Here is a 19,613-nt window from a genome sequence, read left to right on the forward strand (position 1 = left end):
ACCAGGCAAGCAGGCTGCTATCATGTGGTTTTCCAAAAACTCATGTGGACATTAAACTGCGAGACAGGTTGGGAGGTAGCTTTAGCAGGTGGCCTTTGATGGATCATGGCCATTCCTGTGGGAGGGGCTTTGTTACAAATGTGTTCTCTTGTTCCTGTCGCATCTCTCGTGTGTGTGCTTGCCCTTTTACTATTTCACACGATGGCCTCAATATACAGATGATTTATTTTCTTTATAAATTAACCACCACCCTATTGGAAGTCAAATATGCACCAAGGCAAGGTTCCAGGTGCAAGCTCTCCCTAACTGGACTAGTCATAGGGATGTGGCTTCTAGCAACACAGCAAGACTAGTCAAGGGTCAGACTTTACTGAGTTGAGAATTCACAAATGGTAACATCATACAGTCAGTCACTTCTTGGGCTTAGTAAAAATGATTGTCACTCACCGTGCATCACAAAATTTCTTTTAATGAATAAATAATTTGATGAAATCAAAAAAATATTTACAATATAAACAAATGGGAAAGCTTTGGATCTGTGACTCTAACCACGTTACACTTCTGAACGGAGGCCTCCCCAGCTTTTCTCTTTGAACCATACAAATCCGCTAGAAACAACTCATACACTGTGTCTTTGTTCATTACATCTTTATCTGTTAGTCCTTGAAAGCTATATAATCTTATATTATGCAACATGTTAAAATACAAATATTAACTAAAAGAATATATTATCATAATGCCAGGTAGCATTCTCCACAGAACAAAACATACACTCAGTTGTAACAATGACAAAGGGTCACGGCCACAAAAAAAAAATCCCAAGTACAAATTCCTTCATAAGAATATAATTGTGCTCTTCGGTTGACCAGATGTCTGTGCTGCTCTAACAAGGCCAGTGGCGAGGAGAACAGTCTCTGGTGACTGTCTGCTGTGTTTTGGTCACGCAGCAGCATTACAGGGAATTGGGCAGTGCAAGCAGTTTTAGAAACACTTTCTTGAGCTCTTAAAAAGAGCCAATTATGCAAAGCAAAATAAACATACTGACAATTCATCTCATCATCAGAGACGCCACAGAACGTCTTGACTTTGTGGTAGAAAGGTACTCCTCTGCAGAGCTGCTCATACGCTCAGCCGGAATTCAAGTATTCCAGGGCCACCTCATAGCAGAACTTGTACTGATCCTAGAAGAGAAAGTGAGAATGTCAGCTGTATCCAAACTTTGCTTCTGTTAGAGCAATTACAGCAGACGAAGGTTCTTAATTGCAAGACATAAAACCGATAACACATTGAACTAGAAATGAATCAGAAAGTAGCAGTTTTGAATCACAATGTATCTACTCTTGATGCTTCCCTTGATAGAATTCTAGTATCTGTGTGCATTAGCATTCTAGGAAGTCCTGTGTAGCTGAAGATGCTTGGGTTCTGCATGTAATTCATTATCAGAAAAAGAATGGCATCTGCACTGAACAAGTAAGGATTTTTGCAAATACCTAAGCAATAGGGTACATTAACTAGAAGCATGGCATTTCTAGTCCCTTATTGTAAGTCATCTAGAGATTTAAAGTATATGGAAAGATGAGTTGGGTATATGCAAACTCTATGCCATTTTATATCAGGGATTGGACTGTCTGTAAGGAGTCCTGGAACTAAGACCTCACAGCTAACAAGAGATGAAGGTATGCTGCCCCTATATGCTTTACACGGTATTGACAACAATCTGAGCCTTTTGCAGGAAGATCAAGAGTAGACAGAGAGATCAGGGAGGCTGGAAGAAATGCCTGCGTGGTTTGTCCCCAACAGGCTTATCCATAAGGCTTTTCTCTGACCCTGCTCTTTCTTGACCTTTCTTTTCAGTCAGTAGCATTTCTTTAATGTCCTGAGAATTGATTAAGGTCCTCCTAAGTGTCATGTACCTTATTGTGGCCCCTAATTTGATAAATTTGTGATGTAGGGGGAAGGGTGAGACTGGTAACTGAGTATTAGCACCTAAGAAAGAATGGCTCCCAAACATGGACTGTGGGATCAGTGGAGATGAGGACAGGGATTCTTAGGAAGGGTAGCACATTAGGGTTCAAATCTGAAATTTCCTTCACAGGCTTGTTGCAGGGAGGAGCTGCTTGTTTGTCCCAGCCGCCTGACTAGCTTACACCCGAAATAACCACACAGAAACTGTATTAATTACATCACTGCTTGGCCCATTAGCTCTAGTCTCTTATTGGCTAATTCTTACATCTTTATTTAACCTATTTCTATTAATCTGTGTATTGCCACATGGCAGCGGCTTACCGGGTAAAATTCCCAGTGTCTGTCTCTGGCAGATCCATGGCATCTCTCTCTCTCTCTCTCTCTCCCTTCCTCCCCCCACGCCCTTCTTTCTTCCAGAATTCAGTTCTGTCTTCCCTGCTTATCAAAGTTCTGCCCTATCAACAGGCCCAAAGCAGTTTCCTTATTAACCAATGAAAGCAACACAAAGACAGAAGGACCTCCTACACCACAGGCTAATGTTTTGAATTCTTGGTATCTACCTGGCACTACTTTGGAAGGATTTGGACACTGGGATGCAGGGTCTAGGTGGAGGATGCAGCTCACCGGCTACAGGTTTTTAGGGGAGATGTCATCACTGCCCACTTCATATCTTGGCTTGGTCTTCCTGATCAACTAAAAGGGAACAGCTTCTGTCACATACTTCGACCGTTCTGCCATCAGGATTTGAGTGGCTCCACAGTGGCTTCTTTGCCATGATGGACTGAAAACCTGTGCAATGTTCCCTTCCTTAAGTTGCATCTGTAATCCAGGGCCCTAGGAGGGGAAGGATCTATGGAGCTAGGAAAGGGGACTCAACGTTGATTTCTGCCATTGTCTTGCCATTGCTATTACTAGCACCCTCTTTGACTCTCAGCTGCTCCACTTTAGATGATAAAAATATATGATCATTTAAAATGGGATTAAAAACAGGTATTCTGGGATAGAGGTAAAAGGAGAATAAGAAACATATGAGAATGTTTGATAACTTCTGGGAAGCACATGCCAGTTCCTGAACAGTTTTAGTGGATTTAAAAAATGAAACTGGGTGCATACAGAGTCACAGTCATACCCTCTTAGTAACTGTCAGGTCTTCGTTACAGTTGTCTTTAGTCTTTGCTCTACGTACAACTTAGCTAACTGCTGCTAGCTTATTAAACCTTAGAGATTTGTTTCTCCATCTTTTAACTTTCAGGTGGTGTGTTTATTTGATGATGAGGTGATAATATTAGATAATCTCAAAATAACCCTATTTGCCCTGTCTGTTTCTTTAGTTAGAGAACCAAGTCCATCTACATTCATGGTGATAGTTGATCAGTACGGATGTACTCATATCATCTGGTTGATTTTCTTCTAGGAGTTTTAAAGAGTCTTTGTGTTTCTCTTCCTTCTTCTTGTTGACCTGCAACATGGTGTGTGTCTCTTTGAGAGCTGGGGCCACAGGTTTGTGCCACCATAAACTGCCTCTTTAGGTTTTTATCTCTTGTTCATCTTTGTGGTTTGATATATATTGTACAAATAATGTTTGATTCTTTACATTTCTCTTTTGTAGACCTATCCTTATTTTGGGATTAACCTCTTTCATGGTGGTAGTTCTTTATTTCACACCTGGATGTTGAACTCTACTAAGTATCTTTCATAAGGCCAGCATGGTGGTCACGCCCCACCCCCAGTCTGATTTTCTTTGAAGCATTTTATTGCTATTTATGAATGGTAGCCTTGCTGGGTACAGGATTCTTGGTTGGAAATTATTCTCTTTGAAGTCCAGGAATGGATTGTTTTTAATTTTTGCTTTTGCACTAATTTTATTTTTTGCAGGATGTAGGAGTGTGGTATGGCAGAAGGGTGAAGGACTCAGTCCTTTCCTTCCACCATGTGGGTTTTGGGAAGGAACCTAGGTTTTCAGTATTGACAGCAAGTGCCTTTACTCACTAGCCTGGGGGTCATGCTGCAATGTTGACCTTATCACTGCATGGGCACCACAGTGTAGAAAGCCTCTTTAGAGCATCTTTGGTTGGAATGGATGACCTTTGACCTAGTATAGGCCAAGGCAGAGTCAGAGAGACCCACTGTCACTGGTGGCCACATAAGAATAGAGATACTTTAGTGGTGTACAGCCAACAGTGGGTATGGGGCACTCTACGTGTAGTTACTCCTAGAAGCTGAGTAGTTCCAGTTGGTACGGCGTGTGTTTCCTCTGGCACGGTAGTGACACGGCACCAGCAACTGCTTTGGGCATGGCAGCTCCAGTTGGCACAAGAGACCTGAAGCTCTGGTTTTCCAATGTTAGTGGTACCAGTCCACAGGATTGGAGGTGGGGGCAGTGATGGGATCTGTGCAGCCCTCTGTGGCGCTCACACACAGGACTGACCTCAGTGTGTGGAATGTGGTTGGATGCGAAATATCTTCTAAGTCTGTCCTCTCTCTGACAACCTGCAACCTGTGTTTCTCTTTGTGTTTGATCCTTTAAACCCTTGACCTGGAAACACTATTACTTACCCTCTGCAATGTTCTATTTCTGGTTCACATTCTACGATCGATTATTTTAGCACTGAATGCTTTTATTTTCTGAATATTTAAAAGAAGCAATTTGAATTTCAGAGTTTTTAGATTGCCACACTGACAAATTGACCACCAAGTGCTCCCTCCAATCATCTCTCTCGTTTCTGTGAATCCTGGCTATGATTTTTTTATGGAAATGTAATCCCTCATCGCATAAAAATGATTCTTTTCAGATCTAACTGTGCAATTAGTTTCAGTGACTACCACAAATGGTCCTTTTTTAATATATTCAAACACAGTTAGTAGGGACTTGTGGCTGCTGGCCTCAGGTCACAAGAAAAGGTGGAGACTCATGAGGGATTTCAGGCTCCTCTGCTAAGGTTTGGTGACCCAGCAGTGAGCAGAGTGGCCCTATCTCAGGCATGGCTATAATTTTCAAAATGAGCTCCCCTTCTCCCATCTCATCCATCCTGAGCAAGCTGCCAATTCCCGTAGATTCTGTGATGACCAGTTTCTGAATCATAAAAACAAGGGGAAGGCAAAAAAAGGCCCCAAATTGCCATGTCCCCTCCTCCGAGCACCTGGGAAGCACCTCAAATCTCCCTACACTGGACACTGATTACACTTGATCACCAGGTACAGCCCTGTCTTCTACAGTTTTCTCCCTGCTTCTGAATGGTATAATTAAGCCACATGAGCCATCCCCATGCTTTTGAGAAAAAACTTTGTATATAAATACATACACATACTCTCACACACATACACCCCTTGGTCCTGAGTTTTTCCAACTCAGACCATAGCTGCTGGCTGCAGGCACGTGCTTGGTCTGGCAGAGAGGTTCAGCCGGGTCCCATCCCTATCAGGGACACTTGCTGTCCCTTTCTAGACTCTGATTCTGATTGGCAGTGGCTTCTTTGAAGAGAGAGAAGTGACTTCTGAAATGGAACCCAAAGCTGAGGTCATTCTTTAAAAGTCCTGGCATGTGGCTGGCTGAGTCTGGGAGTCACCAGGTCAGGGCTCCCGAGGGCAGTTCTGAGGCATCCCGTGAAGGGCTGGCAGTCTGCCTTTGTCAGCACACATTACCTGTGCTGGAGGAGCTGAGGGGGCCACAGTCAGTCTGGGCACACTAAACAGCGCATGTCAGCTGCTCAAGAGCCAAAGAGAATAGCCTGGTCACCTTACCTGAAGCCAGCTTCCCTCCCTGAGGCGCCTGCCTGAACCTCAGATAGGTTTCACAATGGTAAGTGGACACTTTGGACTGGACAAATCTTCCTGCTAGGGGCTGAAGTGGTCCTGTGTGCAGAAAACTGAGGGTGGTTGGGTCCCAGCAGGTCACACTGGTGACCATCCACTCTGTACTAGGGAGACTAGACAATCCTCGCCACTACTTAATAGATGGCCACAGAGAGGGAGACCGTGTCGTCAAGCTTCAGAAACAAAATAACTACATAGCACGCTGAGCTTGGAAATGGCCACCAAGCCAGGGCCCCGTTTTCCTGAGGTGACGTGAAGTAAGGGCACATCTGGTACCCAGCCCTGAGCTGCCATGTGGGGTTTACTTTCCTGCCTGTTAACTCTGTTTTATAGGATGGGCATTTCCCGGTCAGATTCCTAAGTTAAATTAGGTGCAGTTTTGACACAGTTCAATAGCTTTCAATATTTACTGAGTTGAACCCAAGGTAAATTGCAGAATGTCTCTACGCCACCGGGAAAGCCTGTGCCAGGTGGCACCCATTCTCTTGCCCTCCCAGTCCGTAACAAGCACTGCTTTCTTTCCTGTCTTGGTGGCACCTATTCAGAACAGTTTGGGTCCATTGGAAGACACAACACATGGCATTTTGTCCCCGTGACAGGAAGGGCACGGAGTGTGATCGTGGTGACTGATGCTCACTGAAGTGTACCCTATGTAGTCAGTGCCCAATCCTACACCAGTGGCTGCGGAGCAAGGCGTGGCTTTTGGAGGTGGGCTCTTTGTGCAGTTAAAGGTGTCAATGATGACTAAACCTGGCATTTCCACAGGCCTCTTGTGGAAACCCTGAGAAAGACCGGGGCCTCTATTTTGGTGGGGATTGTCAGGTCCAAAAGAACCCCCTCCAAATAGCTAACTGTGGTGCCTACTATTAGCATAGCAAAGCACATGCTGGCCTTGAGACTCCCTCAGCTCTGTTCCTGAGTCCCACGTGGCAAGCACTGCTCTCAGCTCTTCTCACCCCTCCTACCCTAAACCCTAGCTCACGGGCTTCCTTCCCTTCCCCCAGCTTCTCATTCCTGCCATTTAGGCCGTGTGCCCTCTTGAGTATCTTTGCCCTCTTGCCCCCCCTGTCCTCTCTCTCTCTGCCCCCCTACTTTCTCTTACTCCCATCCCTGCCATGACCCTGTTCAGTCTACTGGCCATGCTTAGTAATGGCGTGCTCTTCCTGCTCTGGACTCTCCAGACGCCTCAGGCTGTTTTCTCCCTCATACTCACAATACAAACCTCCCCTCAACCATACCTAGGAGTGGTCATGCCCCCATTTTACACAGGGACCTGGTCAATCTTACCTGGATTTCAAAAGGTAACAAAGCCCTAGGTGACATGTTGCTCAAGATCAGAGTGTCTAGGTCAGGACAATTAGGGAATCGCAGGCCCGGTTCCGGCTAAGGCACTGGGTGGGGAGAGGGAACCCCCGAGTGGTACCACTAGATTACCCCATTCCCTGAGGCTGTTGGCTGAGACAGGGCCCAGTGAGGAGGGCAAAGCTGAGGGCAGCTGCTGGGAGCTGCTGCTTTCCCCATAACCCTGACAGCTTCAAGGCCTCTGTTTCTGATTCCAACTAGGCCCAGCTGTCCTTGTTCATTCTGGGAGCCCAGAGCTTATGGACAGTGACAAGGTTGCTTAAATAGATGGTTAACTTAGAAGCCAGGCTAAAACGGGGTCAGAATAAAGTAACAGCTCTGGGTAGAAAACGTTCTAACCTTATATTCTGAGTTACTATTTTTATTGTGTGTGTGCTCGTGCGTGCACATGTGCACACAGAAACCAGCATGTCAGATCTCCTCTTTCTCTGCCTTATTCTCTGAAACATGTGTTCTTTTGGCGAGGCTGGAAGCTAGCAAGTCCCAGTCATTGTCCCGTCTCTGTCTCATACAGTGCAGGGGTCACAGGCGCTTCTGAGGCCCTGCCTGTGTTCCAGACGCGGGGACCTGAACTCAGACCTTCACACTTACGCAGTCAGTGCTCTCAACCACTGAACCATCTCTGCAGCCCTTGTATCCTAATTTAATGTTCTTCCGAGCAGTCTGTTGTCTTTCCCCCGAAACCCCAAACTCACAATGTGAGGAAATAGGTGTCTAGGTTTCCCCGAGAGTGCCAGGCTTCAAAATGTATAGACTCTCAAAGTCGGAGGCAATTTACTGATATCAGAACCACAAAAGGGGATGGAAGGAGACAGGGAGGACCCCCATGTATTCCTCCCATGCAGGCAGGAAGGGTACAGTTGCAGCATTTGGGAGTTCTGGAGGGAGTGGGCCATTGGAGGTATCCTCCTGCCTCTGAGCTGTGAGAAGAGACTCAGTGGGTCCAGGTATTGGTTTCCCACTCCACCCACCCTGCGTCCTGGCTGATCAGTTCAGAAGCATGCCCTGAGCCTTTCTGGAACATACTCCTTCAGAGATGCAGCTCACATCGTCAGTACCCTTCTCAATGGCTGGCCCCAATATTTTTTTTTCACTCAGATCTCAGATAGCTACACACGGAACAGCCACACCAGGCTTTATCGTGCTGACCCGAGCTAATTAATTCTTTCAGCCAACGTCTCTGAATTCTAAAATAGAAAGATACTGGGCTTCAGGGACGAAGAAACAAACCGCATACAAGAGCTCTTACTTTGGCACAGAAGCTTCGAAACCAGACAAAAAGAGCGTTGTGACATTTTTCCTCTGGTCACCCGCTATTATCTTGCGACCAGTCACCCTGGCAGATTGGCAGATGGCTTTCTTTGGAAAGCTCACAACTCCCCTTCATTTCTTTGTCATCGACCGTCTCAGAATTTCAGGGCTGACCTTCAGAGCGCCGGGCTTCCGGGGACCCTGCATTCGCCACTGGAATTGTCCACGACTGGACAGGATTCAGTGCGGAAGGGACAGCGTCCTAAGCTGCACGGCACCGTGGGGAGCCGTGGTTGACGACAACAGGTTAAATATTTCCAAACAGTCGTCAGAGAGGATTTGGAAGGTTCCCAGCCCAAAGAATAACAATAAAAAAACCTGCCTGCAGCTACAGATACACCAGTTACTGTGCCCTGATCATTACCCATGTCATACCTGCATTGAAATGTCACACTGTACCCCATAAACATGCTGAGTTACTGTAAGCCAGTGGAATTAATTTTTAAGAAGACATTCCTTTATAACAACCCAAACTCCAATACCGTTATAGGATAGTAGTAGAACCAGCTGTCTGCAGTGCAGGCTCCCTTTGGTCAGCCACCCGAGCCTCCATTTATCTCATGAGGAATTGCCCTGGCCTGTAATCTGAACCGCTGACTTGAAAAAAGCCTGGCTGAATTGGACCATAAAAGCTCCGGAGTGATGACCGCGTCCGTAGAGCCAGTACAGGAAGGCCTGGAAGGGGGGGACTTCTAAGGCTTCGCTTAATTCAGGCTCAGTGAGGAAACTGACATTTGTTTTATCATGGGCACTTCTGCCCACATACTAACCAAAGTCTGGACCTCTGCGCTCTCCTTCCCTGCACCAACTCAGGTTACCAGTGACTGGGGCTGCTCTCTGCTCAGTCTAGAAGGGTGAAGCCTCTAATGCTCACGTGACAATTCTTAGCTGGTTCTCGGGAACTCTGCACACAATCATACCTTAGATCCCACGGGCATGAAGCCTGTTACCCATCTGAAGTGCAACAGGAGCCAGGCCTGGTGCATGCTAAATGTCACATTAACAGGGCTGCCAGATTCCATCCCTAACACTTAGATATGACTATGTCCCTGGGCCATAAAGGCATCATCATGCCCAGTGGACAGTTACACACTCAACTGCCTCTCTCATTGCGATGCCCCAAACAAAGTCACAGGTCTTTTCATGTTGTGTAGCCTCAAAAAGGCTACTGCTACCCCTGGTTTACGATACTAGCACTACAGGGCTCATGGGTTTGAGGTCCTCTATTTGAGTTCACAACACAGTTGAGACTCTATCTGCATTTCTTTGGTCTTCCTGTGGGGCAGGAAAGAAGAGGCAGACAATTGGGGAAACAGGATTCTTCTTATCAGAGCTGGTGCAATGGCCCAGGTTTGAGGGCATGTACCCAGCTAAGCAGCCCTTCTACAAGAGTCCTTGGATAACATCGTGCTTCCTAGATGTGGAATAGAAGCACAAGGCCAGTGTCTAGACAGCAGATGCTGCTGGAGAGGAGGGCCCTGCTGCTGGAGAGAGGATTTCGCTATCCCCGGGAGCTGGTTGTAGGAGGTCACGCTACTCCCTCACCCTGGGTCCTGCTGCAGTGACCCTCACATAGCACAGGGACCCCTGGCTACTTTCTCAAGCTGAGTTCAACTCTTGACCCCCGTTTGCATTTGGGACTCTTTAACTGCACTGCTGCAGAACCGGGGGCCTTGGAAGGCAGCATAGCTCGCCTCTTCCTCCTTCCTCTCTGCTTCACGAGTCACTCTCTGGACCTTTCTCTGGTTCCCTTCAGCTCACTCAGACAGAGACCTACAGAGCCCGAGAGAAAAGCTTCTTCTATGAAGCTCCCCTTCTGTTCTTGAGTGCCTGGCATTCTATCAGCTCCACATTTAAAAAGAAAAAGAAGGCATTTTGTGAGCTACTCTAAGAAAATAATTGCCCCTAGTGCTTTGTTTCTCAACCCCTTTAATCCTCCTCTCAGATGTGGCCACCATAATTAAATGCGATATCTCGTATGTCAAACCGAAATTCACAACTTTGATAAATATTAGGCGATTAAGCTATTTATAAAATCTATAATTTGAAAATCTGGCATTGCTCGTACTGTGACTATTTCTTCTCCAAGAAGACTTAAGTGCTTAGCCATGTGGAAGGCACTGCCAGAAAGGGAAAGAAAGAAGAATGTTCACTTGTAAGTCTCAGCTATTTCTACATTTCAACCAAGCCGAGGGAGTCTCCTCTACAAGACTGGAAAGGAAGCAGGAGAGAAAGAGAGGAAAGTCCCCTGAGCCAAACCATGTGTGACGCTTTGGAAAAAAGTGTCCTCTCTGGTGGAGCATCGCCATGTGGGAGCTGGTGAGGAGTCCCAGGCAACTCTGAGATACCCGGCAGGGCAGGGCAGGGGGCATCCTACCAGGAGGTCCACCATGTTGGGCTTGTTGTTCCTCAGCGTCTTCACGGCATGGAAGACATCCACGGTTCTCTGGTGTCGGAGCATCTCACAGACAATGCTGATGGCACAGAATGAGCCACTGCGACCCCCTCCGTTCCTGTCAGAGAAGAAATCAGATAGATGGTCGGATGGGGTTTGTTGTCGTAGCACTTCTTGTATTGTGCTGTGCTGTATCTGTGGAGCTACGTCGTCTAAGCCCTGGAGAAAGGTCAGAAGGAAGGTGCACGGGCAACAAGCTGCCTTAGCATGCAGCCCGCAGTTCATCCTAGCCTTGTCCCGGCCCGATGATGATTTCTGATATGGTACCTTACTGATTTTCTTTCCAAGACAAGGTTTCTTTGTATATCCCTGGCCATCCTGGAATTCACTTTGTAGACCAGGGTGGCCTCGAACTCACAGAGATCCGCCTGCTTCTACCTCCCGAGTGCTGGGTTTTAAAGGCATGAGCCACTACTGCCTGACTCCTTACTGATTTTTATACAAAGAGCCCAATATGGAAAAATTTTAGTAAGTAGCAGCCACCTCGTTTGAAATCTGCCAGGTTTCAGATAATGTCATTAGAAAACCAATGACAAGTGGGGGTATGTACAAATATCCGGTTTTTGAAGGTACTAGGATCTCTCTATCTCCCAAGCTCGAAGGTTCTCTAAAATCTTTTTAAAAAGCAATTTTAAATATATGGGAACATTGCCAATATAGCACAGAGAGTTCCCTTGCCCAGCCTGTGGTAGGCATTTATAACCGTTGCACACCATCACAGTCAGGGGGTAAGAGCTACCGCACTGGGGCTGAACTACAGACCTCGGTCACATTCTTCCAGTCTCTGCATTACAGTCCCTTTGTGGTTCAGGTTCTACTCTGGCATATGGTCGTCACCTCGTATCTCTTTACCCTTCTCCAGTCTGTGGCAGTTTACCTGTTTATCAGCTTTCCCTTGTCTTTCTTGGTATGCTACTTCTGACGTGTCCTAGCGGGCTGCTTTATGGAATACAGAATTCAGAGTGTAGAAAGGAGGCTTAGATAAGACCCATGTGCCCCGGCCACAATTTGAAAAGGCCACGACTAAGTCCCACAGCGAAACGGCCTTTCATCTGGGTTCCTCTGGTATATCTTTGTCACTGGCTAAGAAACCTAGGGGAAGAGCCTTACACCCTCTATGGGACTCATGTGTTGATGTCTCAGCCGCAGGGATGTTCATCTTGCCCACAAGAGGGTGCTGGTGAGGATTTTCACTGTCAGGTGTGTTTGTGGTTAATATGCATCCCGGGGTAAGACACTTTGGGACTCTGCAAATATACTGATTCTCTTCAGTCACCACTGATTTTCATAGCCAATGGTGCATCTTGTTTTCAGCAATTAATTATGGCTGTCTTATTTATCTAACGTTGATCTTATGTTGTCTTCCCCTGTTCAACATTCTACTATAGGAAATCTCTCTCTCTCCCACCATTTGAAAATGTATTTGTTTTATTATTTAATATCAACCTAGGCAGAGACTGAAAATTTTATTACATGTGCTAAAAAAATCTATCAGTAATTATCTTTGCCTCTAATTTTTCCAGTTCTAGCCATGAAGAGTCCCATCAGGTTGGCCCCCTGTTTGTGTGGCATACGCTTGCCCCCTTTTTTGAGTATATTTGTCTTTTCTAGAATATTCACCTTGTACTTTTCATGCATTAACTTCTTTTCTAAGGAGGTAAATGGCCTTTCATTTATTCTGAAATATGATAATGCCATCACACCGAAATGATCATTACTTTGTGAAAAGTCTTTGCCTGGGAAGTGGCTTGATAGAGTGCACGTCGTGATGAGAGGGCAACTTTGGGACTGGGTCCGCTTCTTCCGTCCTTACATGAGCTCTGGGGGCGAATTCTGTCTGCCAGGCTTGTCCAGCAAGCGCCCTGACCCAATGAGCCATCACACTGCACTACCACTGTGGGTTTAATAGTGAGTACCTAACCAGTGTTCCAGTTTCTTAGATGTTATCTTCTGCTGACTTAAAAAAAACCTGCATCTAAACAACGAATGCCTATTGCATTTGGTGGTGTTTTATAACTTTACAGCTATTGACAGGTTTCCTCTTAGTCCTCAAGACCTCGCTGGAGAAAAGAACAGCTTGTCTTGTGAAGAGCCCTCTGTTCCGGATTTTCTCATCCCTTGTACCTCTCTAATAGGATTTATTGTATTATCCTTGACCCATGTATCCTATAAATGGGTGGCTGGCAGCAGGGCTTCTAAAGGACCCTAGATGGAGGAATGGTCAGTTCAATGTTGTCATTCATAAAACAATTGTACTTCCTCTGATAAGCAAGTATAAGACATTTGGTTGCCCTTTGCTTTGCTATTTTAAGATTGATTAGTGTCAGTGAAGACAGTCATGAATGTTGGCTCATTCAGTCTGTTGTAACATTCTAAATCCTCTATTTTTTATTTTGTTTCCTTTTTGGTTTTTTTGCGACAGGGTTTTGCTATAGCTTTGGAGCCTGGCCTGGAAATAGCTCTTGTAGACCAGGCTGGCCTCGAACTCATAGAGATCTGCCTGCCTCTGCTTCCCGAGTGCTGGGATTAAGGGCATGCGCCACCATTCAGCTAAATTCTCTCTTTAGATAAAGAATAACATGGCCACAATGAAGTCTAAGAATGATAAGTAGATATTGGCAATAAGTTTTGCAGATGTACACACCACGGTGGCTTATCAGAGCCTGGTCAGCCCTGTGGCTTCCTTCCTCATGCCACCATGCCCTTGCCAGTTTTACAGTGTAACCAACTCTTGGAATCTTTGTTTCATGTCTTTAAAAATGTAATCATTCTGGGGGCATGAAGTGGTTTTAATGAGTATTTTCCTAAACACTAAAATCAAACTAATGATGTTGATTATCACTGTTTAGATAGGTTTTCTTCTCTCTCCAGTGCTGGGGATCAAATTCAGGGCTTTGTACATACTAGACAAAGGTTCCACCATGGAGCTAAGTGCCATGCTTTCCTTTCTAAAGTGTGATGCCAGGCAAACTTTTTGCCCATGAAAAACTAAGGAGTTAGATGTCTTGTTTTAAGGAGTTGCTGTATTTGTAGACATGCTGGCTTGGGGACCTTGGCCAGATAGATGTATTTAGGATCCCCATCTTATCCTGCTTTTCCTCCTCATCTACTTATATTATAAACGAAGTATCTCTCTTAAGGAAATTCAACGCATCCCCACGCTCCCTTGGTGGCCAGCATCCTGTGTCCTCTCTAAATCAGTCCCTGCTACCCTCCTGTTCATGAGGAGCTTCTCCCATGTGTTCTCATGGAAGCTCTGCTGTCTGCTTGCAACATTTGGGGGTGATTCGCCAGAAAGGATTTCTGTGCACTTGGGAAGAGACAGGCGGATGTGCCTAGTTTCTTCACTGCCCTGCAGTCACAGGCTGCAGGGATCTATGCTGGAATCAGGTGACACATAGCACGGCTTTGCCTTCTGCTATTCCTTGCACGGATGTTCCACTGTCCTGGATCGCTGGCTCTTTACCTCATCTTTCAACAGCTTCTCATGACCCCTGTCCATATCCACTCTTTCCATAGTTTCATAATGAGGACATATTCTCGTTTTAAAAACATAAGGAAGAGAATTCTGTTTCCATACCCTCCCCTAAGTACCCGGAGGGCGCTCATGCAGGTGTACTCTGCCCTCAGCCAATAGGTGGCGCTGCACCATGCGAAATATCTCACCGAGAACTGTTTAAACTGTTTCCAAAGCTTTTTTTTTTTCTTCTGACCAATATTGGAAGATATCAGTTTAAACTTTCTTGTAGGCAAAAAAAACCCCACAAACAAACAACAAAAAACCAAAACAAAGCCCCCCAAACCAAAAAGCAAACAAACAACCCCCAAAAAACTTTAGATTAAGTTTATAAATTAAAAAAAAAAATCAAACCTTCTCTACAGACCTGAGTTCATACCCAACATTAGCAAGAGGCAGCTCCACAGGGATTATGGGACCGAGGAGAGCTTGTGAGGAGCCCTCACAGAAGGTAAGAAAGGGATGACGGGCAGGCAGGGGAGAAATAACTGGTGCCACCACTGTCTGTGATAGTCAAACAGCCCACTGCTAGGGACACCACATGGACCGTGATGTAATTGCTAGTTCAAGGGTCACAGCTGCCCTTTGGAAGAAGGCCGCATACAACGTGCCGTGACTGAACAGGTCTTCGCACCGGTCTCTCAGAGAACTTCCCTTTCAGCTCTCTCTGGCAGTGACCTCTTTCTGAGGGCTCAGGGATTGATGGCTCATGGGGAAAGCCAGTTATGCTTCCATTTATGATGCAGGATTGAAAACAACTTTTAGCACTGAAACTAGAAACGACTGGTCTGGGACTCTAGCTTGGTAGGGAGAGCAGCTGCCTAGCATCCTCAAGGCTCGGGATTCCATCTCCAGGACCCCAAAACAAAACAAAAAGAACCCCACGCAAACAAAAATCTAACAGATCCGATACCGCCATTAAAACGCCAACTTTCCTATTGGGATTATTTTAAATAGTTTAGCTCTTTTATTTCCCTTTGTAAATTAACCTATGAATTTATGTGCAATGGGCTCCAGCAGCTCGGGCTCCTTCCTGCCAGTACTTGCTGGTGTGCTGTCTGGGGTGGCAGGCGGGAGCCCAGGCATTTTTCTCTCTGCCTTCCCTTTTTTCCTGGTTGTTTTCCTGCATTTTTTTCAGGAAATCTTGGTTTATAGAGTGCTTACTGTACTCAATCCACACATCTATTGGCAAGGGTCTTGCCTTCACTTATTTGCTTACTAAATGACGCCTACAGCACGCTGCATGATGTTGCAGACTCTACTGTTGTGCCATGGCAATCCTTAGGGAGCATTCCTTTTTGCACAGTGCCCATTAAGTTGATGTCGACTGTATCATCCTTCTTGTAGATTTGCGCATGCATTCACCCCTCCCGTAAAGCCCAACTCCGTGTTTCCTGAAAGGCCCTACAAACACACAGTGGGTGCCTCTCTCTTTCATTTTGTATTATCATTTTGGCAAGTTACTGGAACACTGCTGCCTTGACTAGAAAATAAAAAGCCCTGTTGTGATTTCATCAGCTTGGTATGGTGAACTTCTCCTCTTGTTCTGAGAAACAAGGGGATAGAATAGACACTTCTCAAGCACTGAGTCTATGGACAGGAACGGAGTTCAAAACATGGGGATGGGTGAGTACCCCACTCTACACTAGCTAGACTAGGGGGACTTAAGAGGCAAGACAGCTCTGAGTAGGTTCCAAAGACTCTCTCCAAGGGAATGCATTTCCTGTAGCGCGATGCGGGTCTGGGAAGAACTCAGGGGTTCCATCACACGAGGTAAGTGCAGGGAGCCTGGCGTAGCCTGGACCCTCATCCAGTTGCCACTGAAACCTGGGGTGGTCCTGCTCAGAGGAAATGTTCATTGTCCTTCAATTTGGGAAGGATCTTATCATCTGCTTCTCATGATGTTTCTCTGAAAAGCAACATGCGCTCCTACTTTGAACTCCCACAAACCCTCTGGGCAGCTTCCTTGACTACCATGCCGTTTAATGCCTCTTCCTTTAAGCCAAGCTGGATGCTGAGCTGCACATCACTGCCAATGAGAAAGTGTAGGCGGAAGTGCTCTGGGAAGACAGGCATTTTCTTCTCAGTGGCTCGCAACACTGACCACACGCGGGAATCATCCAGGGGTTTTCAATAGTGCAGATGCCTGAGTTCCATGCCGAGACTGGGGTTTAATTGGTGCCAGTGTGGCCCGAGGGAAGTACTTGCTGAAGCCCCCAATGACCGCCAATGCACAGGTACAGTTGGGAAGTATCTGGCCAAGGATGTTACATTTTAGTACCTGCTACAACTGTTGACCAAGATGTCACCCTTCAGAGGACACTGGTTCTGTGCCCTGTCAATTTCCGACCCTGGAACAAATGCTCATGTAGAGATGATGTCTAGTTTGGTCGACTGCTGTGGGGTTCCCACTCCATGCCTGACCGGCCCCATGGCTTTGGGACTGTGGTGAAGCAGCACACCACTGGGGTAGGGATGTGACAAAGGAAGGCTGTCACCTCATCACCAGAGAGAGACAAGAAGGAAGAGCCCACAGTCCCAAAATTTCGTTTGTGGCATGTCTCTAGTGATTCATACTTCCCTGTATGCCATAATGCTTCCTCATAGTACACACAGAGACCAAGCCTTTACCGGATATTCCAGACGGAGCTATGGCAGACGCTAATCACATTCTGGCAGTATGCCCATTTATAGAAAATACCTCCTGAAAAAGGGATGAGGAAAAAAAGAGGTTTTTTTTTGGGGGGGGGGAGTTCCCCCATGGTATCCAGAAGAACCATCAATTACTACAACAAGATGATCCAATCATCTGGGAGAAATCCCAGGTTATGCCATTGATTGATTTCTTCTAGTAGGGATGATTTCAAGTTACCTACAGTTTAACAACCAGTGCTGATAATTCCTGAAGATGTTAAGAGCAGGCTCTTGAACTAGGAATTGTCTGGAAATTGAAGCCATCCCTGTGTTTTCTTCTCCTCTGAGGTGGGTGTTGATCCCACTTACAGGGTAAATATATATTTTGATCACATGACCGACTCCTGTAGCTTGTATGTGCTTTCCATGTTCCTGTGTTGGGAACTTACTCTCCAAAGACATTAATGACATTTGAAGCCTTTGGGAGGGTCTCAGGCTCAGACAGAGGGTCTCACTGGTGGTAATAGTGGGTTTATAAGAGGAGAGTGACCAGTGTTAGCACACTTGTTCTGTCTTGTCATATGATGCCCTCTGCTGCCTTGTGACCCTCACCAGATGCCAGGACCGGACTTTTGAATTTATCAGCTTCAAAACGGAGAACTAAATCAAACTCTGTGGTTCGTAAGCCTCCTGGTCTCCTCTATCTTGTTAGAGAAACAGAATAAAGCTAAGACCCCCCAAGTACGCAACATGTTCGTTGTTTCGAGAAAGCCAACTGATCGTTCAGTAAGAGTGCTGGTCGCCTCTCTGACCCAGAGCTACTTATTTTTTCTATATTTATAGTATTATGAGAGGAGGAAGGTAAACTGAGTCAGTGGGTGGAGTCTGCCCCCTCCCCCCTCCCGAAGAGCTCTATGGAATACTTACAAGCAGTGTACGACCGTGCGGCCTTCCCCGCCGTTGTATTCCTCCTGCCACTTGTCCACTTGGCGGATGAGCTTCAGGAAGGAACGTTTGGACACAGGCGTGTCCCTGTACATTGGCCAGCCCAGGAACTGGAACTGCTGAACCATCCGATGCCCATCCTGGGGCTGCAGAGGGAGGGGCGCCAGTCAAGGATGGAGGGAACAGCATCCCTTACCTTACTGGATTCCAGGGCCCTGGTTCCTCCCACTTGATCTTCCCATCAGAGTTAAGTATTATCCAGGAGTCTCAAGCCAGTACATAACAAGGGGTGATTCTGCAGGCCTGGAGAGTTAGGACTTTAATCTCCGGTGGTTATAAAGAGCCAGGGGTTTTAAGTGACAGGCCAGAGATAAACAGGAGTGGAGAACAGAACGCTTACATTTTGTAAAAGCCGAGAGAAAAATAATAACCGACCACACGGTGTTTTATGTGGACAAATGGCTTCACTTTAGCTGCAAGTAAATTAAGGGTACGGGACAAACTGTAACCTAGAAATGTTTGTGAGTCCAATGTGATGCACTTTATACCCTGGTTTCTATATAATATGGCTTTGCTTAATGCTCAGGCTTTTGCTGCTCTGCCAATAGTTAATTAATCACTACGTATAATTAAACAGGATTGCAGAATTCAAATTATGTATTGCTGGCCTCAGGTTTTGGAGGAGCCGCTTGGCACTTGATGGCACCAGACATAGGTGGGTCTCTCAGCACGCTTTCCTTGCTAGCTATTTCTCCTCCTCTGCCTCAGTCTCCCCTCTTCCCAGACCTGTGGCTGACAGATGCCTCTGGACTCCGTTTCGGGGTTCCTTTTTCTCCCCTGATCTCACTGTTTGATGTCAGTTGGTGTCACGACTTCGGTTATCACAAGTCAGCCACCGTTTAGACCTCTCTCCTGAATGCCACCCTCGTGCCCTCAAAAGCCCAGCTCGGGGCTTACATCGTCATCCCAAACCTACTGTGTCCCAAATTGTACCTCAGCTCAGCTCCTTAACCCCAGACCACCAATTTTTCCCACAGGCAAAACCAATTCCAGTTAATGACGATCACACCACTTTCTTCTTAGGATCCACATCTTGAGAGTCACCTTGACTCTCTGGGACCCTGCTGCTCTGGCCTCCGGATCCAGCAGTCTCTCTCTACCGCTTACTACCTCCAAATTACCACTACTCCTGTCCTACCACTGCCATTCGTCCCCTGGTCCTTCTGTCCATTAGTCTGATCTCAAGGCAGAGACTGATGTGAATCATCTGGTGAAGCAGTTCTTCTGAAAACCCTGTCGGTGGCTTAATGGCTCCCTCTTCATTTGCCTTCCAGCGAGAGTCTGCTAGCAGTGGTGGGGGAGGCCCTGCTAGTCCTGAGCTCTCTTCCTCGGTGCTTCCTGCCTTAGCTGACCGCTCTCCAGCTCCACCATAGAGCCTCTGTGTGGCCATTTCTGCTTGCGAGCTGTCTTCCTAGAGAGGTCATGCCTCCTCCCTTCCTTCCTCAGAGTGGGCTCACATGGGATGCCCATTGAAAGCAAGGACTGGGACAGCCCCGGACATGACCTTATGCTTTTGTTCCTTTAGCACGTGTCACTGTCTAGCACCGCGTG

The 19,613-nt window shown here is 46.4% G+C and overlaps 1 protein-coding gene across 5 annotated transcripts in view; it reads right to left on the reverse strand.

Moving 5' to 3' along the window:
- Positions 1-449: 449 nt before the first annotated feature.
- Positions 450-19,613, reverse strand: part of Ptprm (protein tyrosine phosphatase receptor type M) — a 698,333-nt gene continuing 679,169 nt past the window's right edge. For all 5 annotated transcript variants that reach the window (XM_087902425.1, XM_087902421.1, XM_087902423.1 and 2 more), the window contains 3 exons: positions 17,985-18,148; positions 10,829-10,964; positions 450-1,181 (listed from right to left, as the gene is read on the reverse strand). In XM_087902425.1, the coding sequence (XP_087758551.1) occupies positions 1,128-1,181; positions 10,829-10,964; positions 17,985-18,148 (354 nt within the window). In that variant the 3' untranslated portion in view covers positions 450-1,127. The remainder of the gene's footprint in view (positions 1,182-10,828; positions 10,965-17,984; positions 18,149-19,613) is intronic.

Source organism: Myodes glareolus, chromosome 27 (assembly GCF_982192425.1).
Source record: "Myodes glareolus chromosome 27, mMyoGla1.1, whole genome shotgun sequence".
Lineage (NCBI taxonomy): Eukaryota > Metazoa > Chordata > Mammalia > Rodentia > Cricetidae > Myodes > Myodes glareolus.